The sequence below is a fragment of the Musca domestica genome, unplaced genomic scaffold (assembly GCF_030504385.1).
Source record: "Musca domestica strain aabys unplaced genomic scaffold, Musca_domestica.polishedcontigs.V.1.1 2, whole genome shotgun sequence".
Taxonomy (NCBI): domain Eukaryota; kingdom Metazoa; phylum Arthropoda; class Insecta; order Diptera; family Muscidae; genus Musca; species Musca domestica.
In genome coordinates, this window is record NW_026712249.1 from 48,367,175 (window position 1) to 48,390,488 (window position 23,314).

The 23,314-nt window shown below is 34.0% G+C and overlaps 4 protein-coding genes across 6 annotated transcripts; 2 read left to right on the top strand and 2 right to left on the bottom strand.

Annotated features, from left to right (window-relative positions):
* Window positions 1–940: 940 nt before the first annotated feature.
* On the bottom strand, window positions 941–2,595 carry LOC101887519 (ubiquitin-like protein 5). Its single transcript, XM_005187304.4, has 3 exons — window positions 2,438–2,595; window positions 2,239–2,377; window positions 941–1,091 (listed from the first exon to the last, which is right to left on the bottom strand). The coding sequence occupies exons 1-3, from the start codon at window positions 2,474–2,476 to the stop codon at window positions 1,048–1,050; spliced, it is 222 nt and encodes a 73-aa protein (XP_005187361.1). The 5' UTR covers window positions 2,477–2,595; the 3' UTR covers window positions 941–1,047.
* A 303-nt stretch (window positions 2,596–2,898) lies between these two features.
* LOC131802096 (anaphase-promoting complex subunit 15B-like) lies at window positions 2,899–4,481 on the top strand. Its single transcript, XM_059121470.1, has 3 exons — window positions 2,899–3,106; window positions 4,080–4,167; window positions 4,226–4,481. Exons 1-3 carry the CDS (start codon window positions 2,987–2,989, stop codon window positions 4,393–4,395), a joined length of 378 nt encoding a protein of 125 aa, XP_058977453.1. The 5' UTR covers window positions 2,899–2,986; the 3' UTR covers window positions 4,396–4,481.
* An 886-nt stretch (window positions 4,482–5,367) lies between these two features.
* On the bottom strand, window positions 5,368–11,282 carry LOC131802095 (RNA-binding protein 1-like). Of its 2 annotated transcripts, XM_059121468.1 has the most exons (5): window positions 11,129–11,282; window positions 10,640–10,870; window positions 10,421–10,579; window positions 6,514–9,421; window positions 5,368–6,143 (listed from the first exon to the last, which is right to left on the bottom strand). In XM_059121468.1, the coding sequence occupies exons 2-4, from the start codon at window positions 10,846–10,848 to the stop codon at window positions 8,389–8,391; spliced, it is 1,401 nt and encodes a 466-aa protein (XP_058977451.1). In that variant the 5' UTR covers window positions 10,849–10,870; window positions 11,129–11,282; the 3' UTR covers window positions 5,368–6,143; window positions 6,514–8,388. The 2 variants fall into 2 exon arrangements, with proteins under 2 accessions (XP_058977451.1, XP_058977452.1); XM_059121469.1 differs by lacking the exon at window positions 6,514–9,421 and having other exon boundaries at window positions 11,129–11,279.
* A 1,927-nt stretch (window positions 11,283–13,209) lies between these two features.
* LOC101888086 (surfeit locus protein 4 homolog) lies at window positions 13,210–22,569 on the top strand. Of its 2 annotated transcripts, none has more exons than XM_005187308.4 (5): window positions 13,210–13,577; window positions 20,153–20,416; window positions 20,484–20,714; window positions 21,535–21,714; window positions 21,788–22,569. In XM_005187308.4, the coding sequence occupies exons 1-5, from the start codon at window positions 13,527–13,529 to the stop codon at window positions 21,872–21,874; spliced, it is 813 nt and encodes a 270-aa protein (XP_005187365.1). In that variant the 5' UTR covers window positions 13,210–13,526; the 3' UTR covers window positions 21,875–22,569. The 2 variants fall into 2 exon arrangements, with proteins under 2 accessions (XP_005187365.1, XP_019893694.1); XM_020038135.2 differs by lacking the exon at window positions 13,210–13,577 and adding an exon at window positions 18,200–18,223.
* Window positions 22,570–23,314: the final 745 nt, after the last annotated feature.

A 23,314-nucleotide genomic window follows, 5' to 3' on the forward strand; every position in this document is an offset into this window, starting at 1 on the left:
TATTAAATGCAGCTACTTTTATTTTTAAAGGTTTTCCGTACCTCATGGTAGAGGGTATTAAGAGTTCGGTCCGGCCAAACTTAACGCTTTCTTACTTGTTCATCGTAAATTGATTCCGATTGTACTGCATGTTCAATTGGTGGGTGAATGAATACTTGAGTGATTTTTGTTGTGGTAAATTGAGCAATTGCAATCTAAACGGTGCACATACATATTTATAGGTGTACGAAGAAGTGAAGATATGCCATAGTATCAATTGTGTTCACATGAATGTTTGATAAACAAAATTTAAGGAATACATTCGTTTATTGCCACTACGGTTCATGGTTTGGAACAGCGAGACAATGATTATATTAGAACAGCAAAAAGGAAGCTCCTGTTGGAACACCGAGATGAAACTCGCCTTACAATAGCGAAATTATACTCTTGTTAGAATAGAGATACAAAGTTCTTTGGCCAGTATTTCCGGACCCACAACTTAAAACCAGTTCCATCTTTTTGTTAGATCTCAAATTTGTACACATAATATATTTGTATAAGTATTGGTATTTATAACGCACCATAAAGCTTCGCCCCGGTGCTTTATAAAGCTTTACGGATTTTGTGGATTGTAATGAAGCTACTATTCCCATTATATTTATTGTCGATAGTCGTTTGTCGAACATAATGTACTGTACAAGCAAACTTTTAAGAAATGTAAAGCGTATATGTTCATTTACGCATATTATGGCAACTTGCGAGTTAATAAGTCGATAACAGGGTAGTCTATTGATTAAATTATTTCTAATACTATAGTCTTTTAATAATAGTAAGAATAAAAAATTATAGTTGAAGTCACCTTTTCCTCGAAAAAAGTGCAAGATTTTTCTCTTGTGGACTCATTTCTTGAAACCATTATCATAACCCATTCATCGTTTTCCAAAAAAAAAAAACAAACACAAATATATCAAATGTTTATTGTTAATTGTTTTTTCATTCATATTTAAAATAAATTAGCAAATGTATAAAATTTTAGCTGTTGGCAAAAATTAAACTAAGTTGTATTATCTACTGATAGTAAAGTTCCAGGTTCATTCCGTCATGAATTTCGTCTGAAAATACAAAAATATGTAATTGAATTTAACAAAAGAGGTAATAGAGAGACGACATATTATAGTCCTAAATTAGCTCAGTTTTTGAAGGAATGTTTAAGTTAAACAATTAGTATTTATTAATAATTTTGACATAATTTGACAAAAAAAAAGGTCAAATTAGATCTCTGGTTGGTTCACATGCTACGAGAGTTATAATTATTCAAGATGTTTACATTCTGTATGAAAACTATCAGAAAGAGTGGAGCGATATATTCCATCTCCACATTAGATCATCTGCAAGTCAACATATTAGGACGTGACAAGTTTTAAAAGAATCGGATGTTCATTTCACATTTTATGAGCGTTATGGTTATTCAAGATTTGTAACTGTTGTAAGGGAGGTACCAGAGGAAGTAATCCGTTATATTTGTTCTTCATATTAGATGTTGGGATGTGCAACATATTAAGATTTTTACAATTTATAAGAGTAATGATTATTCAAAATTTGACTACTGAATGAAGTGGACTGATATTGTCCATTTTCACACTTTACCTAGTACAGTTACAAATGTTAGAATTTACAAAATTTGTAACAAATTAGTATGATCCATTCTCTTTCAACAGGATAGATTATTTTCTTTGAGAATGTTGACCTTTTGTGGGGACATAATATATAATAATATTACGATGTGCCAGATTTCGTCCAAACCGATCTAGGAGAGATCAAAACCGTTACTTCCATGACATATCAAATGATATATACTCTCTATACCCTCTGTAGTCATATGACGTTCGAACAACGGTTCAAGATGAGTATAGGGACTATGCTCAAATAGCCACAGGTAGGATTTTCTCTCTGAATATGAATCAATATGAGCAGAGCAAATTTTGTCATCCTACCGCTTTTGGGGTTTGCCCTTAGGCCAAATCCTGAAATTCCCGGCCAAAGACTGACCACCAACCGTTGTGAACCGAAAATCGGAAATGTGACTTCCATTTGAAACAAATTGTTCCATTTTATCGGGACCACTGGGGCTTAAAAATAACACATATATTGATTTGGTAGGATGACCTGTTCCATTTGAACTATGGGTTCAGAGTGTCTAATACACATAAAAAATATTATATAGCATAAGTATTATTCAAAATATACTACGGCACTTACAATCTGATAGCTTTATGCTGTCCTTGTAAATTGTGTACCATTTCTTCAAAACAATTTTATCATATTTTGTGCCGGTTTGGGCAGCTATCAACTTCTTGAGGTCACCAATTGTGTCGTCTGGATTACATTTCACACGAACCTATAAATGTAACACATTGCAGTTTTTAAAATGAACAAAATATTTGAGGAATATACCAACCTTCTTGCCCAAACGATCATTGCAAGTAATTTCAATCATTTTAGAATTATAATCTCAGCTTCCTCGGTAGTTTGCAATTGCAAATAATTTTCTAGAAATTCCTGATCCTGAAGAAATGTTCCACAAGCACAATGTTGTGTTTATTATGAATTATAGTATCGATTTTTGTTTATCGATTATGCGATGACCAAATACTCGATATGTAGAAGTGACCAATTGTTGCAAAATGTTACGCTCAAATCAGAATGAAAAAGTTACAGTATGCCACGCATCCATTTAAAATATATTTAAATATGTATAAACCACTAAAACTTTATTCCAAAATCCAATTTAACAAATTAATGAAAACTTAAAAAGCTCCATTATTAAATCATTTATATATCACTAATTGATTAGATTTTCGATAAATATCCAGTGTTGTTAAGCGGCTTATCTACGTAGAAGCAACTTCTCTCTTACCAACACTATTAGCCAAAAATTGTTTACCTTGTCTCCGGAAAATAATTTCGTTTTTAAAGTTAAATTATATTTAATAATACATTTAACATCATGTCAATGCTACCATTTTTCCCTTCTCTTCGACCACCAATTGCCAATCGAATATGGTTCGACAGTGCCGCAAATGAAGAGGCAGAAGTTTTGAAATATGAAAGGGAACATCATAGCTGGGTAAGATTTTCCTGCAATTTAAATGATGGTTCAACCAATGAATGGTTAATGAAAGTAAATTGGTCCATGTCTAGTCAAACTCGGTGTAGGAAAATATATAATTCGAAAAATATGAACCCATCTAAAGCAAATGTGGCAAAATACAAAAGTGGGAAAAAAACATTTCTCTAGGGATATCTAGAGGAAAATATGTATAGCACAGGTATACTATTTATTGTAAAATGATTTCTTCACTCATTCTGGTATCAGTTTACAACCTTGAAAATTTTTCATTCCATGTTAATATAGAAATGAAACATGGCGATTGGCTTGGTTGAAGGGTACCAAGCCGAAACGGCAGCCACTTCACTTGGAGACCATAGATATATTGCGGTATTCCTGGGAACCCAGGAAAGCCTTTAAGATAGAAAAGTGGGAGATATGCTAAACAAAGAAAGGGGTTAAATAATGTCAGACAGAAAATGTATTCTCATCCAGTTTCATCCTTACAAAGGTTATTATCAGGACTTCTGTTATCCTAACTGTTATGATTGAAGGTTACACATCTAATTTAGCAATGGGCTGTAATATTGTTAACTAATCTGCAGTTCTGGACTTGAGATGGTCTTTTGTGGGTTGCTTCAGATTGGCTCGCGGCCTTACTCGGAAGACCTCTAATAATCAGGCTGAAATAAATATAGGATGTAAAAATTGTCATTCCACGTAGAAAATACTAACCATCCTAAACACAGTCAGCCCTAAGAACAGTATATACCAAGAGGAACTTAAAGTTCAGCTGGGAAAGGTATTTTAAGCTCATGTCGTCCGCTATTTGGGTCTAACTAACTCTATGAGGGTTTTCCATTCGTGTTGTAATTTAAAAGAAAGTTTTTTTAGAGTTTCTGGGTTAGCGAGCTTCGCGAAACCCCAATCAAAAACACAAACCAATTTAGAATGCTGAATGTTTAAAATATTCTTATCAATTTCATTTCAGTTAGATGCTATAAAAAATGCTGCAGTTAACGTACATCCTTTGGGGAAAGTGCTAACGATGCCAGGTCTTGAAACTGATGACGAAGACGGTACAAAACCTGAAGTAAAAAATTCCTCCAGTTTTTATAAAATTTGTTTTGTTTGCAGCAAATGATGATAGCGACGATTCTGAGGATACTAACGAGGATGATGACACCAATGATCGTGCTATTGGTATGCCGGAACGATCAGCGCTTGGTGGTTTATATTCACCTGGCGAAGAGATGAACATAAACAATGATGAAGTACCAATTATTCCCGGTGGAGGATCTCAGTGAGCAAATTGTTTTTTATAGTTTTTAATCTACCTATAATTTAATTATCTCTATATTTTGTTTCATTAATAAAGTAAACAATGTCATGATTTTTTTTTTCTTTGCTTTAAATGCAATTTTTGTTACTACTTACTTATTGCCAAATACCCATAATAAAAGAAGAAGCAATTGGAAAACTAGTAAAAAGCAGTAGGTTCGGTGGGGCCGAACTTTGAAAACTCTCCACCATTTGGAACGAATAAGGAAATTTTCGAAAAAATTATTTCCATTAAAAATTCTGTTAAAATCTTTAAAATACTGAATATCGGAAGGTACCGTTATATGGGGGATATACGATATCGTGGACCTATATAAACAATTCTTTTAGGGGGTAAAGGAACTCCTTGTGTGGAATTTCAGACAATTCCAATGAAAAATGTGTCTAAAATCATCAAAATACCGAATATCGGGGGTACTGTTATATGGGGGCTATATGATATCGTGGACCTATATAACCTTTTAGGGGGTAAAGTAGTCACAAAGAAATCCTTGTGTAGAATTTCAGACAATTCCATTGAAAAATGTGGCAAAAATCATCAAAATACCGAAAATCGTCGGTACCGTTATATGGAAGCTATACGATATCGTGAACCGATATAGCCCATCTTCGAACTTGACCTGCCTGCAGGCAAAAGACAGATCGGTGACGAATTTTAGCTTCCCATCTTAATTCGTTTTGACTGTAGCGTGTTTACAACAGACGGGAGGACAGGGCTAAATCGTCTTTTACGCTTAACAAGAATATATACACTTTGTTGGGTCTAAAATTATTATTTCGATGAGTTACAAACGGAATGACGAACTTAATATACCCTCTATACTATGTGTGGTAGAGGGTTTAAAAATATATTTAAGCACAAATAGAGATTTCATTCCTGTTTCTGCAATTACTTACCACAATCAAAGTTACGAAAGAAAAAAACATCACAAAAGTAATTACTATTTTTAATTTTAACTTTTATTTATTTGTTTCTTAAAATTGTAATTAATAAATCATATTTATACGCTAAGATTAAGAAAAAATATATTTTCAACTGCCTGTTTATCTTTGCATATACTAAATATTATTTGCAAAAAAAAATATAGAAATGAAATTCAAAAAAGAATTTACCTCAGATATACATTTTGTGATATATGTAGTTGTAGTTGGTTGTAAGGTTGGAATAACAGATACGCAATGATGTTTGGTTGAGTTATCTTCAATACATCTACGCAGCAAGATGCACTATAGCCGCCTTAGGAATAGACACAATTATTCCAAATTGAAAAATAATAAGGGGGTTTGGGAACAGATAGTCTTGGGATAATAAAAAGTAAAAAGTATCCTTGTGTACTTGTACATAATTCATGTACAAAATCATATCGACACCTTCTCTTATACAATTAAAAGGTTATTTTCCAAGGTGAAAATAAGCATTTCAATATATGTATGCATATGTTCATAAACATAAAGAATATATTGGGAGGAAGCGCCAAACAAATTGTTTTGCTCAGTTTTTTGGTGGGAGAGATAGATAATGGGGATGAGGGATTGATTTTCCTTAAAATTGTTGTTTTGTTTTTTTAAATAAAACAAAATGTGTGATTTCTCTGTTCAAAAAACACAATATACAATTGCTAAACTTTAATGGCGGTCACGAGAATCCGATCTGCTGCGTCTGTCACGTGAAAAACTGCGGGAGCGGCTGCGTGTCCTTCTGGGCGAACGAGATCTAGAAAATAAATTAGAATGACAAAAAGAGACAGGAAGAAATTTGAATAAATAATTGCTATAACACAATGGTGCTACTTGATAAAACTGAAAAATAATTACATTTCTACACCTTTGCCATAAATTACACAGCGCAACAGTTTTCCATTAAGCCATAGGCTTTCATTATTTTTCAAGAAGTTGAAATTGCATTTCTCAAAGGTTGCTCTATTTGCTGAGCCAAACTAGTTGCAATGTGTAATTTGTAATGAAGCAAAAATAAATTACTTTTTAAATAATAAATACAAAAACACAAACATAAATTTTCTAACAAAAAATATAAACGTCCACTTTTCATCAGATGTTTACTATTAAAAAAATTAAAAACAAACCACAATATGTTGCACTTATTGTTGGGCTGATTATTTTTGTTGCTGATTACGATTTTTGTATGGCTGAGGAGGTTGATTTGTTGGTTGGTTGTTTACTTGTAAAAATGGTTGGTTGTTGAAATTTGGAAAAGTTGTGGCAGTGAGAAGTTGTCTTTTTTATTTTTTTGGTCTAACAATGATGCCGATTATTGCAAGAGTTTTGGGCTTGTTGCTGATTGAGAAACGACTGTTGACTGATAGGTGGTGTTGGTTGGTTGATCTGATTGATTAAATGATGATTGTTGTTGGTATCGGTAGGTACTCTAAGAGTTATGGAGACTAATTCAATGATGGCACGCTTCTGAGGTACGACGATGTATCATCACGAGGAAAATTCATTAAATTTTTGCTGAACATAGTTGGTTTGTGGTGGCTAGGTGGATGGAATAGTAGCAGATGTTTAGTGGTGCAAATTTCTACATAACAAAATGATGGCCTTTGAAGATGCTGCTTTAGTAGTTGCTGATTACAGTACAAAGAACAAAGGCTGTTGCTTTCTAAAATAAAAACAAGGACAAACTTCAAAAATTCATATTTTTGAAATTTTGAAATAATCTTGATGAAGGCAGCATTGTTGATAGACGACAAGGAGATGAGGGAGGCTGTTTGTTGATGGTGGCCACGGTCACTGGTCTTTTCCAATTCACATAAAACATGGTTTAGTTGCATTGAGTTAATCACCGCCGCCCATTATGCGTACCACGCGACGACTGACCCCAAACTGTTGATTGACCGATCGACCAACTTTTTCCCGACAGATTTACAACAATGTAGCAGTATTACCACTGAAGATGTTGTTTTGTTGTTGATGTTGTCTGTTGTCTTAACGAAAGTTGCATATAGGTTGAACTCATTAAAAAAAATAAAAAAAAAATTGAGAGTAGATTAAACAAGTATTAGAACAATTGAAAAATCGTCACTACTACTATTTTGCTTCTAAAAAAGAGTAGGTATTTTACCGCTTTCAAGACGACATTGGTTTATTAACAATATTAGAGAAATATCAAAAGTATAAATAACATCATACTATACCCATATTTCAGTTGTAGGTGAATTTCGATGAAACGTCAATGATGTTTTGTTGTTATTGATGGCCAACCAAACTGTCTGTGACTTGTTTTAAAGATGTTCCGCATATTTATCGTCCCAAATTTAATTTGTTTTAATGACGTTACAAACAAAGAATTTCCTACTCAATTAATATAATTTCTTAAAAGTTCTTCTTAGTATTCATTTATGCCGCGAAAAAAACCGACCATTTATAAGTACATATCGTATGTAAAAATTCGCAATTTCTCTACAATTATTCCCATTTGTTACTGAATCAATGACCCAATTTGAAAACCTTCTTAAAGACAGATTCATTTGACTGTTTTATCGCGGTTTCTCGGAGCCTACCCGCCCCCTGGAGGTTTCGAAATGCGCATTTGTCTAATTCAGAAAGTGATAGGGACGGACATTCTTTTCGATTTGTCAAGAAATTTAAATGATGCCATAATTCGTAATTGTTATCAGCAATAGCGACATTTTTGAGATGATGATTGTGGGTGGGTGGTGGTTAGTTGTTGTGATTGCTGATTTGGAGAATTTAACGTTGCTGCTACCTCTATTCAAACCTGTTGGTAAAATATTGCTCAAAGAGACAAGAAAATAGAATTTAGCCAAAAACAAATAATGCAGCTACATAAACTGATGATTACCAGTATTTTTACAACAATAACCAAATGCACTGCGTTGCGTTGCAGTAAGTTTTTTGAAGATATTCAAATCGAACAAGCTGCAGGAGAACTAGTTCATCAAGCTGATTCAATAAGGTGGTCGTGGTGGTGGTGGTGGTTAAGTTGGTGGTGGTGGTGATAGTGGTAAGTTTGGAGGTAGTGTTGTTAATATATCATTTTCTACTGTCAAAGAAGGGGACGAATATAAAGTTGATGTTGGCTGGGATAAGCACTGAGGAGGAGATCGTTGGCTGAATTGGGCAATACAATAACTGTCGTTTTCTTGGTGACTGTTGTGATGTTTTAGTAGAAGTAGTAGTAGTAGTAGCTGTGGTGTTGATGGTGCTAATAATGACGACGACGCCTCTGTAGCAGAAGTAGTAGAAACATTGTTGCAATTTCTTGTCGTCGTTGTTGTTGTTGATGATGTAGAAGGAGTAGTAGTAGTAGTAGTGGAAGATCGGAATTTTCTCATCAACGTTGAAGGCATTGACGCTGTTGAGGACGCCAGTATACAACAAAATCGTTGTGGAAGATGACTACTACAACAACTGCAGAGATGTTTATGGTAGTGGTGGTGTTGCTGTTGTTGATTGTGGTGGTTGAGGTGGTTGTGGTTGTGATTTGATTGGTGGTGATGGTTGAGATTTTGATGAATTTGTTTACAAACGACGACGACGACAACAACAGCTACTGTCAATAAACAACTCAGCGATTTGGTTGTTCTTGTAAGAGTTGGTCGTACTGTATTATTTCCATGTATTCTATTGGTCGTGTCAAGTCCCTGAATTAGTCCATATAAAAATGTGTGTTCTTTCAATGTCAAACTAAAAGTCAGAACTTTGTTGGGGTTTGTTAATGTGTTGGCTATCAAACGATTTGTAATGATGAAGTGTAATGTTGTTGTTGACTGTGTTGGAAGTTTTGTTGTTGTTATTGATGTTGTTGTGTTGATAATAATGTCGTTTCTTGTTGTCTTGCTGAGATCGCTGTAGTCGTCGTTGTAGTTGTTGTTGAAGTTGTTGGTTGATTTTTTGTAGTAGAAATTGGAAGAGGAGTAGTTGGTAGTAGTAACAGATGTACTTGAGGTACAACAAATAGTGGAGGTAGTAGTAGTAGTAGTAGCTGAAGCAGAAGACGACTTTATATTCCTGTAAAAATGAGGAGCGTATACCACGTTTAAAAAATTTATAACAAAAAAGAACTAAGAATATTAAAAAAAAAAAAAACGATTTTTTCTATGTGAACAAAAATACAAACAAGGGATATGTGTGTAATAAAAAAACAAATATTTTTGTCAAGTCGTAATATCCGAGAAGGGAGACGCATTCATAGTACACGTGTAAAAACATTGACATACACAAATATAACACAAACAACGAGCCATTGTGGTTAAAAAAATGAACGGAAATTGTATTCTGTGTAAAAATATTTACACCATTGCCATAAACAATACAAGGTATCTTTAGACATACTGTTTGTACAGTCGTAGATACCGTCAAGTCATTAATGACACAGTGGTAGTGGAAGATAAACATGCAAATGACATGAAAAATAAAATATACAAAATAATAAGCTTTTTAGGAATCGATATATATTAAAATGAAAATCCCCAGTCTAATAATTAACTTAAATGCGATCTCTGAAGATACTTATTTTCACTTATATTGTTTTGTCCGATCAATGACTATGGTTCGATGTAAATACATGAATGTAAAATAAAATTATTGTTGAAAATTGTAAGTCACATATTGCCTTTGAATAGGAAATACATTGATTCTTAGTATATACGTTCCGTGTATACAAATATTTTTTTGAACAATAAACTACTGCGCATGTTCAGGACAATCAGATGAAGCAACTTTTCTACTATTTGAAATGATTGACCTTAAAAGCTTATTATTTTGCATATAAAGGGAAATGTTTAAATTCGTTAAAATGGGAGATATTGAGGTGCACATATAGATATGGACGCCAGCTTAAGGTATGGGGTCTTATTTTCGTTGTTTTTTCCACTTCAGATTTAGCCAACATAATTATAACAAAGAAATTGCTAAGACGGCGACCCATATCTTCAACAATTATACATGGATACAAATAAAATACTTTCATATAGTACACCGAATTGTTGGAAAAGTTTTGAAACTTACCTATAACGAGCACTGCCACCACCTGCTCCGCGGGCACTGGCAGATTCGCTAGCACCTCCACGGCCTCCGCCTCCTCCACTGTTTCCGCCACGACGTCTACTATCACGTCGTGAACGTCCGGAGGACATTTCGACACGAATGCGGGTTCCACAGCAGCGTCTGTGAGAACATTTTCGTTAATTACATGCAATCAAATACCATATAATACTCAATACTTACGTTCCATCCAAAGCACGGGTTGCATCTTCAGCATCTCGTCTGTCTTCAAATTCAACAAACGCAAATCCGGGTGGGTTACGTGCCACCCAAACATTACGTAGTGGGCCATATTTGCTAAATGCATTTTCTATTTCATATTTTGATGCAGATGAGCCCAAGTTTCCCACATATACTTTGCAAGCCAAATCCCATTCACGATAGCGTGGCATATTTAATTACTAGTATTTATAACTGTCAAAGAGAAAGACATATAAATTATGGTTATTAGCGATAATAATTGCCTAACTTTTCATATTTACGTATTAAGTTTTTAAAAGAAATTACGCACACACACAAACTTGTGTTTTCTTGCCAGCAGAAAAATTTTGTCAAGATGGCGACCATTTTGTCAAATTGGTAGGTATACAGAATTTCCTCCCAACTGATTTGCATAATTTCACTATGTTTTTGCTAAAATTAAGTAATTTCTATAAAACAAAAAGTACTTACCTTAATTTAACTTCAAACTTGATATAATTTATTTAAATATATAAATATTTTATTTTATATATTACACCTTCGGCTAGAAACGACACACTTTCGAGAACACACCTCTTCAGCACGAAAATTTTTTTATAAATGAAATGAAACAGGGCTCGATAATCGATTTTGGCCTGACGGAAAGTTGGCAAGACTTATTATTTTAATTGGCAACACGTTCCGATGGATGACCATGACATTCTGATAGCATGTTCACATACCAAATTTCAGGCGTTGTTAACACTTATAATTAATCAACCGCCACTTTGACGTAAGAAAGTCAGAAAAGCGTTTTATGTATTCTCATCTTTAAGCTGAAGATACATAAATGGTCTGTTCCAGAACTGCAACGTTAACCGATTTTCCCTTTATGATATCGAAAAAAAAAATAGTAGATTCATGGTTTTGGAACAAAGCACATATTGTATTAATTGCCGAAACATCTAAAGTTGTTTCTGTGACGTACGTGTTCAGATAGTTGTAAAACTATGGTACACTAAATACAAGATAGGGCAGAATAATTAATTCTAAAAAACACAATCCTGAAGCTTAAGTCTTGCAACTTCAAATTTCGAATAATAAATGCAATAAGTTGTTTTTTTATTTGATACTTCACTCGCAATATTTTTCACAACATCGTGCCCCTAACTAATTTCTTTTTATCCCAAAAAGAAAGTCAGAAAATCGGTTATGGTTATTATCCTGCCTTTCATAAACGCAAAGTTACTAAAAAAAAAACAAGTAAAAAGCGGTTGAATACCCATTTAGCAGTTTTCAAAAAAAAAAAGATTTGTTAACATCTTAAAAAATTTAGCCGTTATATAGGGTATATACGACGACGTGGTATTTGAAGCCTATGCAAGTAACTTTTGTCATAAGCCATTACAATATTCAAATACTAAAATTCCGGTAAATAATACAGCTAAAATCATGAAAATACCGAATATAGGGAGGTACCATTATATGGTGGCTATTCCAAAACGTGGACCAGCACAGACAATTTTTGTCATATGCTGCAGTATTCATTATGAACTTCAAATATCAAATTTAAAACAATTCCGATGAATAATGTGGCTAAAAATATCAAATACCATATATCGGGAGGTACCGTTACATGAGGGCTAGACGAAGACGTTGACCTGCATAAGCAACTTTTCTGTCTGGGCTGTAATATCCAATACGAACTTCAAATACCAAATTTGAAAAAATTCCGGTGAATAATGTCGCTAAAATCATCAAAATACCGAAAATAGGGTAGCACCATTATATGGGGGCTATACCAAAACGTGGACCTACATGGAGAAAGTTCGTGTGCCATGATTGCAGCATGAGAAATAGGATGGCAAGAGAATACTGGTATTTGCATTGACACAGGTGCTGGGACAGTGAACTTTCAAATCAATTTTGGAACCGAAATTTTTGAATGAAATACGTTGTGTAGGAATACACATACAAAACTACTTATTTTCAAGAAATATCTAAAAAAGTTTAACATATCAATGTGCTCAAGCGTTGATGCATCTACCTGTACCAATGGTACAATAAGGAGGTAGAAAAGCTTTATAAAAGTACAGAAATACAGCCCTGAAGCTATGCCTGCTTTCTGTCAGACTAATTCAAAATTTTATGAAACAAGTTGTTTTCATTTTTTTTCTTACTTTTCCTCGTATTTTAAGTCAAATAGCGTAAACAATGAATGAAATGACCGGATTCTTTTCGCAAAAACATGATCCAAACCGCTCAATCTTTAATTTCATGGCTAATAGATTTAATGCGCGGGTCGCATTGTACATGTCTTCCAATAACTGGTTTTGAAAATATTTTTTTTCCATTTTTAAAACAATAAATACATACACAAAATTGGCAGAAGTCAGGTACACTTAGAAAGAAATTGTAAAAAGCTAATGGCTCTACTTTACCTTATTTTTGTACCATGCCTGTAGTATTAAAATAGAAGGCGACAAAAGTTCAAAAATGTGTACGCTACTTTGAACGAGCATCTGTCATGATCGGAACAATCGATTGTTTTCTCATAATCGAGTTGCATTTTGGGAGCTGCTGTCAAAAGTCAACTTACATATCCCTAATTTTTGTCTTGTCTTTCCGTGGTGTTTTACGTGGATATTTCTGTCGTTTTCTTTTTTAAGTTTTATTAGAAAAGTAATAGTTTTGACTTTTTCCCGAAATTTTATGAAATATAAAGTGACAAGGGTTAAAGTACAAACATTAATAATTCCATTCAACCAAATACACGGAATACACACTCCATATTGACATACAAGCGAAAGTTCCGCAATTGGATAGACTGACCAGTTAAAAATCCAGGATTGTTGATCGGTATTAATAGCTAGAGGAAGATAACACAACTATGAACATCCCAAACGAATATATTGCAAAAACAGAGGATGTGGCGGATCAGGTAAGGAATAAATATTATGCCTTTGGATGTTAGTAGAAGACAATAACATACGTTGACAAAAATTGCCAAAAAAAACATAGTGGTCATTTGTTTGACAATATTCACTCTCTTAATGGCGTAAAAAGACGGTTAAGAGAACAACATAAGGGAGACCTGACAAATAGGCGAGCTGTAGTAAATACGAATGAAAAAACTGTCAACGTCATCCAGTCGTGTGTTTCCGACTGAGACATGGGTTACTGTTTAAATTTATGTTAATATTAAGATTATTAAGAAAAAAAAAAAAAAAAAAAAACAATGGACTTGTTGGCAAATCATGATGTACTTAATTTCAAGTGCTAGGAGAAATGTAAAATGTTTAGTATTTCGTAATTATTTATTCGGCTTCTGTAGTCCTTTCTGTCGGACAAAGATAATTTAAATGTGTTTTCTTGCAATGGCATAGTTTATTTTCCCATAATATTCCAAAAACAATTACTGCTAATCATTCCGAAGAATAATGTTTATATCGCAACGGTAATCTCTTTCTATTTTGGAAACAACATTCCAATTGTGTGTATTCAAATGCACTTTGTATAATCAAATACAAATAACAAAAGTACACACTTTCCTCTTTTTGTTGTTGTTGTCTTCATGTCGTTGCGTATTGGAAATCTCTTACCCCCTCCACTCGACCATTTGTTGCTTCAAGTTAATGTTAAGTTTTTTGGTGACCGTGTTTTTCTATGTCGTTATTACCTAACTGTAACAAAGTGAAATTAAAAGCGTTCATCATTTACCTTTTCTTTACTTTCGATTAGTTTCTAAAGCGTTACGGAACCAGTTCGAAGACATTGTGTTGAATTATAATTCATTCAATGCTGTTAAGACGTGCTTTTCGTGGCAGGTCTATTTCAAGTTGTCAGAAGCTAACATTGCTTCGAAGTGAATTGAAAACTGATGCATTTTCAAGGTCAATTGAAAAATGATTTTTCACCCTAAGGAATTGGAGATGACCCATTTATTTTTTAAAGCATATGAAAAGCCATGGATTTATTCTAAAAAAATCATTATCTCAAATAATTAATTTTACAATCCTAAATTTTGAATACTTTGATTTTCAATTTAATCCAAGTCATTTAGCTGATGAGAGCGAATTCAAATTCTTATAATTGATTTTAACTGACAAAATATTTAATATAAATAGATATAACATTTAATGCAAAAAAATAAATCTGTCACAAAAGCCTGTAAGCTGTAGGTAAACACAATTTTTGCATACTCGATAAGAATATTTAAAGGTACAGGGTGAGATAAAAAACTGTAACAAAATCAAAAGCCATAATTTTTACATTTTTTTTTAAATTTTATTGAATGAAAGCACAAAATGTCCGAAATAGCATCACATTTTAGAATAATTTTAGATTTGAATTGGTCCACTTTGCCACGAATTATAGTCTTCAAACGGCCAATGAAACCGTCAATCGCTGCCCGAATGTTGCTCTCGGGCATTTTGGCCCATTCCCAGCGAAGCGCTTGCTTGAGGTTACGGTCGGGCTACGCTACCAGTATCACGGTAATAAGCGATGGTACGAGACACAAAAGATTTATTCACATTTAAATGCTGGAGTGCTCTAACAACCAAAGATAAAGAAATCTCACTATCACGCTTGAATTCCATCACTAATAATTATTTTTCTGAAAAATTCTCACCAAAATGCTTTTGTACGCATGTAAACAGCTGTCGTACGAGTGGCTTAGTATTGACAGCAGTCTGATCTCACCCTGTGAAGTTGAACTCCTGGAATTTGGAAAAAAATGCTATTGGACCGTATGATATAGGTAGATATGGAAAATTGTAATTATGTACTAAATGGTGCTAAATTTGGTACACATTGGAATTGTGGTTAACCAATACAGTTTGAATTATGAAATTGGAAATGAGATTTCGATGGGGCTGTACGTTTGAGTTATTAAGGTAGTTTTGGAAATTTAAAGTGTAGGAATATAGTATGTAGGTAGTTGTGGAAATTTTGTACTTATGTGTACTAAATATGATATGTGTGAACGTATAGAGCTGGAATCCCAAAATTTTATATTAAGGTGAATGTTGTTGTCTGTGGTTAAGTTATGGCGGTGGTTTTGGAAATGCGTCTTATATTTGTACGAAAAGTACTAAATAGTACTAAGTTTGGTATTGGGTGAAGGGATAGGACCGGAATCATCAAATTTGATATTGAGGACTCTGTTGCTGTCTGTGGATATGAGGTGGATGTCACTATTGGTGTCTGTGGTTGAGAGAAGAAGGTGCGGTTGGGTGTTGGGATAGAATTGGAATTCGGAAATTTGGTATGGGGGTCACTGTTTGAGAGAAGGAGGTGCTTTTGGACATATGTAGTATAACTGTATGAAAAGTAGGGTAATGCATTTGAGATTGGGTCTTAGGATAGAGTGGCAATTCTGATATTTGATATAGAATCAACGATTGGTATATTGTTTTGAGAGAAGCAGGTGAATTTGGGAATGCGTACTATGATTGTTCGAAAAGTACTAAATTTGTCGATGAGTGAATGGATAGAGCTCGAATTTTGACGTATGATATTAAGGTCGCTGTTGATTTTTTTGAATTTTGGTATGTTGGTGGCCAATTTTTATTATGAAAAAAACGTTGAAATGGTTTTAGTGACAAAAAATTGGATTAATAAGGGATTAACTACTATGCTCTTCGGTTAACTTTAAACGAAAGATTTTGAAGAGTTTTTGGTGCAGAAAGTAATAATTTTCCTATTATGCTTTTTGACATCAAACTGGTGCAGCTAAAAAGTTAGTGCGATGTGTAATGTTTTGTTTGGTAATTTTGTCCAAGAAATAATGAAAATTTTGAAAATCAGCAGAAAATCGACATCCAGGGTCTCACTTGATACCAAACCTTCTTGATTTTAGAGATCTAACACTGATGATATTTTAGTTATCTGTAAAGAGTTCAGGGAAGTTCAAAGTAATACATTTAGAAACCATTTCGAGGGCTAAATAATGTTTCCATGTAAAATATACAAACAATGTCAGCAAAATTACCATTTCAAAGGGGACCCGGGCCCTAGGGCCACACCCTACGTACATTTATGTAATGTTATAAGTTTTCTATACAAGTTGTTTTGTCTACTCTTCAACTACTTTTTATGCCAAACCACTGTTCATTTCGGGTTTGTGTCCAAAAAATGCAACAAATGTCAATAGTGCATGTTTCGGATGTAAACCTGTTTTCAATTTCCTTATGTTTAGGTTACCACACATGCGAACGTGTTTCTCCTCGAATGCTAAGAAATTAGCCAAATGTTAGATATAGCGGTTTTACAACAAATGCTAATATGTTTACGTGTTCAATATTTCAATAAGCCATCTTTATCAATTCTCCAACATAACCTGGTATTTTTTGAATAGTATCTTTAAAAAAATCGAAAAAACAACATTTTTATACACAACTCAATCGAAACAGTCAGCAGCAACAGCATAACTTTTAAGTTTCACTTTCAAACTCCAAACATGAGCACAAAGTGAGTGAGAGAGAGAGAGAGAGAAAGAAACACTATTCGAGACACGTCATGATTCTTGAACACGTTGTCTTTTATTTCCATAAATAAATAAGAGAAGTAGAGTATGTTAAACAACAATTACGGTACATATTGTGTTATTGTTAAGACCGGCATTTATTTGATGTCTTGCGAATGAATTAAACAACAGGCAAAACGAACGAATGAAGAAAATAAAAATACATTTGTATATGTGGGTTAATTGTTATTAAATTTATTTTGTTAATGTCTTTCAAGTTAAGCCATCTTCCATCTGTCTCTTAAGGTTGATTTGAAGAGAAATGCTCTCAGCTTTTATGGTTTCATAACCAAATCAAAGTTTACTCTTAGTGAATTACGTCTTATCACCATTTGATAGTAATATTGTATTGGCAGAATATTGCCACGGTTGTTTAATTTACTTAAATGAGAACTAGATGCTGACATTATCAATAAAACAAATGCTACTTGTGTATGGAAAAGATAAGATTTAGGGCATGCCTTCCAAGAAATTTTTGGGTATTTCCCTTAAAACAGAAATTCAATTTAATTTAAAGCTTTTGTTTTATTGTTGTTTTACACAATTATATTTAAATTCATACAAAACCTACCCTTTTCAATTACAAACAATAACCTTATCAATGACATTCTCAAAACATTGTAACCTATGAAAGTCATGGCAATTGACATAGATCATGTTTATGTACCCACTTCTTGTAAAAATTCACCTTGAATTTGGTTAACCGATAACAAATGATAGTACGAACCGTTCCTCATGCATGTAACTGACTACACGGTAAAGGTCGAAAAGCTTGTATTGATGTTTGTTTGCGTGTGTTCGGTACGACGAATCGCTTGTGGGAATACCATTGAACTCAGATAACCGTTGTTTTGTGTCTACTTATGATTGTTTAAAATTGAAAATTGTCTATGAATCTTAGATAACCAATGTTATTCAATGACTTGGCTGGCTCCCATAAAAATTTAAAGATTTCGATATGTATGGTTTCAATTTGTTTCGCATCATTTATTGTTTGGAGACGTGTGTTGGAAAAGAGTTCGTGATAGTTGCCTCATTTTTTGTGAACCATGGACAAGGTAAACAATGGACAATTTTTTGTTAAGAAAAAATTTTTTGGGACCTACTGTGATAACTATTTAAGAGAGTGCAATTCGTTATTCCCGCGAAAATAATATAAAGAATATAAAATTCTACATTAAGTAATGGATGGAGAGTGTTACTTAGTCATTTACAAGAACTAATTGTGGAGTTGTTATTATATTGAGATGTGCAAAATGCTGTTGACCTTTATTGGTCATTTTATCGTTCAAACCGTAATGCGCTGCATTATAGCCAACAATGTGCAAATCCCCGTCTAAAATACCCTAAATCAGGACAGTTATTTAGCGGTTGTAGTAAAATATGGATCCACTTTGCATACAACCTCTAGAAGTCATCCTATACATTTAAAACCATTAAAACTTGCGTGATATATTTTGTCGACTATATATTTGAGATGTTACAAATGATACATGTGCAAACAAACCAACTGATGAGTGTACAGGGTGAGATAAAAAAAAACTGCAACAAAGTCAAACGCCATAATTTTAATTTTTTTTTAAATGTCGGTAATAGCATCAAATTTTAGAATAAGTTTAGATTTGTTCGAATTGGTCACCGTTGGCACGAATTATGGCCTTCAAACGGCCAATGAAGCCGTCACACGCTGGTCTGCGGTATTTTGGCACATTCCCGGCGAAGCGCTTGCTTTTCAAAATACTCCAGACACAATAGTCCAACGGATTGGTATACGGAGATTTTGGTGGCCATTGTGCGCTGGAAATGAAGCGAGGAACTTCATTTTGTAACCATTCTTGGGTGGGGCGTGCTGAGTGCGCTGGTACTAAGTCCTGTTGGAATGTCCAAGATCTGCGGCCAAAATGTTTTGAGTGACTAATGCTTTAATACACCCTCCAGGATATTTTCGCGATAATATTCGGCATTTATTCTGATGCCACAGTCGATTAATACGAGCGGAGAGCGACCATCGGCTGTTATGGCGAAACAAACCATCATCATGGCCGGCGCTTGAGTTCTGGTGGCCAACCGAAGATGCACATTTTCAGCTGACCTCTTTGACAAGTAAACACGATAATTTTGTTGTTTAACAAACTGCTGGACAACGAATGTTTTCTCATCGGAGAAAACCAAATTCGGCAGTTCACCACTTTCGGCCAAGCAAGTCTTAGCTCTTTTGAGTCTATTTTCCTTCTGTTGCAGTGTATGTTCTTGCCCTTTTTTGAATTTCAATAGCTCGGGGTAAGTTCATTTTTCAATATTTGCCGAATGGAATATTGCGATATGTTCAGGTCACGAGCCATTTTTCGGCCACTGCGACGCGGGTTTCTATCAAGTCGCTTCATTACTTTTCGAACCATTACTGCTGATGTTTGCTGTTTTTTTGTTTTGTACACTTGTAAACAATATAATGACCTGTCACTGGAATAATTTTAACATCTGTCGGACGAGTGGCTTAGAAATGACAGCAGTCTGAAGTTTGTTGCAGTTTTTCATATCACCCTGTATATTAGTTCCCTGAAATAAAACTATAACTGCTCTAAATCCAAAAATACAAGAGGATGACATGATCTCAAAATAAGGCGGTGCTACACGCCGCACAGCACGCTTAACAATGGCGAGTTAAGTTAACATTTTAATTCTCGTTTAGGACCGGTCAATTGCCCGCCTAGAGCGTTCGATTTAACGCCTTTAGACTATTTTGTTGTAGGGTAATATTAAGGCTTGTGTCTATACAAACAAGTCCGTTTCAATTGACTGATTGAAGTATGTCAAAATTGGACTGAACGGATGGACCATTTTAGGCGTTAACATTACTAAAAATTCTAATAAAGATTAAATGCATTTTTATAAATTTTTTGTATTTTTTTTATTTATTTATTTGGTTTTGGAAAACTTCCTCATCGCTAGTTAAATTATGTTTTTAATACCAAATTTTCTTATTTTAGGTCATTCGTCGCGGTAAAAACATCCTGCCCACAGTAGCCCGTCTATGTTTGATAGCTACATTTTTCGAAGATGGTCTTCGTATGTACTTCCAATGGAATGAACAACGCGAATACATGGACATGAGTTGGGGTTGTGGAAAATTTTTGGCTACTGTATTTGTATTAGTTAACTTAATTGGACAACTGGGAGGCTGTGTTATGGTCATTGCTAGATTTAAGGTTGACATTGCTGTTGGTATTCTGTTCTTCATCGTAGTTCTGCAGGTAAGTCACTGTTAACAATTTAATATTTGAACAATTAAATGTTTAATGTAAATGTTGACTTTTTTAGACAATTGCCTACTCCATTCTTTGGGATATTCAATTCTTGCTGCGCAATTTAGCTTTAATTGGTGCACTTCTCTTGGTTTTGGCAGAGTCGCGCGTCGAAGGTCGAAGTCTTTTCGCCGGTGTGCCCACATTGGGTGACAATAAACCTAAAAATGTTATGCAACTCGCTGGACGTATCTTGCTTGCATTTATGTTTATTACACTGATTCGTTTTGAGCTAAGCTTTTTGCAAGTGAGTATGGTCATAGTTATTAATAAACTTTCAGTGTCTTTTATACCCTCAGCCATATGGCGAAAAAACAGTTTTAGGACTCAGGTCTCTTTGAACCAGGTCCGTTTCAGGACATTTAGAGTCGATCTAGCAAACTTTGCAAATCCGAATATTTGCGTCAGTGATAGGTCAGGTGCGAAAATGGACAATATCTGTCCACTATCCACTCATTACAACTCTTATGTGCAATGTGATGTAAGAGTCCGATTGTCTTCAAATTTCACACATCCCAATAATTTTATTAACCCAAGGTCGGGCGTTAAGATGGAATATATCGGTCCACTCCTTCTGGAACCTCCACACACAAAAGTTCGACATTTTGAATATTCATGAAGCCCATAAAACGCGAAATAAACATCCGATTTCATTTAGACTTGACACATATGAATATATCTATCAACACAGGATATGTAATAAAGTCGGTAGAAATCGGACCATTCTTGTATATCGCCCACAAAGGTTCACAATTTTCAATTCCTTTATATGTCAGAACTTGCGGAACAAGTCAGCCATTCTTTACAACTTGCTATATTGAAATACATCCCTTTTTGTCAGAAATCTGAGATGAATATGGAATTTATGATTTTCCACAAATTGGATATAAATGTTCGATCTGTATTCGATGATGTATGAAAACGGAATACTTCGGTGTTACACCAAAAAAAATATATTAATTAATCGTACATTGGCTGAGGGTATTCATCTGTCGGCTAAACCGACAATTACTTTTGAACTTGTTTTTGTGCATTATAATATATATTTTATATTTGTATTTTTTCAGATTCTTCAAGACATTGTGGGCTCAATCTTGATGGTTTTGGTAACAATTGGTTACAAAACAAAATTGTCCGCCCTGATTTTGGTTGCCCTCTTGACTATCTTAAATTTGTACCATAACGCGTGGTGGACCATTCCTTCATACAAGCCTCTCAGAGATTTTCTTAAATATGACTTCTTCCAGGTAAGAAAATTAAAAACAAAAAACTGCTACCGTAACAAACTTTTAAATATTACAAAAACAATTTTTTTTGCAGACCCTATCAGTTATTGGTGGTTTATTGATGATTGTATCATTGGGTCCCGGTGGTGTATCTATGGACGAACACAAAAAGAAATGGTAGACGTGAAAGATGTTCAATGAAAGCCTCAACCACCATGTGCATCATCCATAAAATTCTTCTTTATTTTGTACCATTTATTATTATACTTTTAATTGGTTTGTGAACTTTATATTTATAAAGAAGATACGAAGAGGAAGACAAAACTTATAAACACGACGAAAAAATTCACTCAGTTTTTATATTTTTTAAATAATTTAATTGTATTCTGTTGTGTTTGTATTTGTTTTAAAATTTGACCTAAAACTGTTAAGCGAAAAAATAAAATCTACAAATTATTTAATTTTTTTACAAAACAAACCATAAAATGGGAATAAAATTCAATAAAAAAGGATATAAAATTGTTAAAATACAAAAACAACAAATTTATACAAATTATTTGTGTGGCACAAAAACCAACAATATTTTCTAATCAAACCCCCTTCTACTCTATGACAAACAAATATTTTAGCGATTGTAAATTGCTCATTTTCAACCTAAAACACATCCTTATCATTTTTTTAAAGTGCTTTTATTACAACACTAGGTATATTACGTTTCCATTTCCTTTGAAACATCTGTCCACTTCTATCATTTGTACTTTTTCTGTGTGTTATAGTTTGTTCCATACTATGTATATTCCTAGTAGTAATTTTAAGAAATAATAAAAAGAAAACACAAATCCAACTTTTTATAATGCCAACTGGACTTGAAAATGATTTATATGAAGTTTTATTTTAATATATGTGCTAAAGTACAGATAGACTGTTTAATAAGCTGGTGTTTCATTGTGTATGTGGGTGGAAGTGGGATAAGATATATACATTTCTATTTAAAATTAAGATGATTTTATTTTTTATTTGTCTATACAGGGTGAGATAAAGAAAACTGCAACAAAGTCAAACGCCATAGTTATTACATTTTTTAAAATTTTATTGAATGAAAGCGCGTTCTTAGTGCGATGGTGCTGAGTCCTGTTGGGATGTCCAAGGTCTTCGGCCAAAATGTTTGCGTGCCCAAGACTTTAATACACCCTCCAGAATATTTTCGCGATAATATTCGGCATTTATTCTGTTGCCACAAGAATCGGACGGACAATTAATTGTCTTATACAGGATGAGATGAAAAAACTGGAACCAACTCCAGACTACTGTCATTTCTTTGCCACTCGTCCGACAGCTGTTAAAATTATTCCAGTGACAGCTCATTATATTGTTTACAAGCGTATAAAGGCATTGTGGTGAGAATTTTCCAGAAAAAATGTTATTCGTGATGGAATTCAAGCGTGATAGTGTGATTTATTTATATTTGGCTGGAAAACCACTAGTGGCTATCGTTAGAACACTCCAGAATTTAAATGTGAAAAAATCTTTTGTGTCTCGTACCATCGCTCGTTGCCGTGATACTGGTAGCGTAGCCCGTCGTCAAGGAAGTGGACGTAAGAAAACAGCAACATCAGCAGAA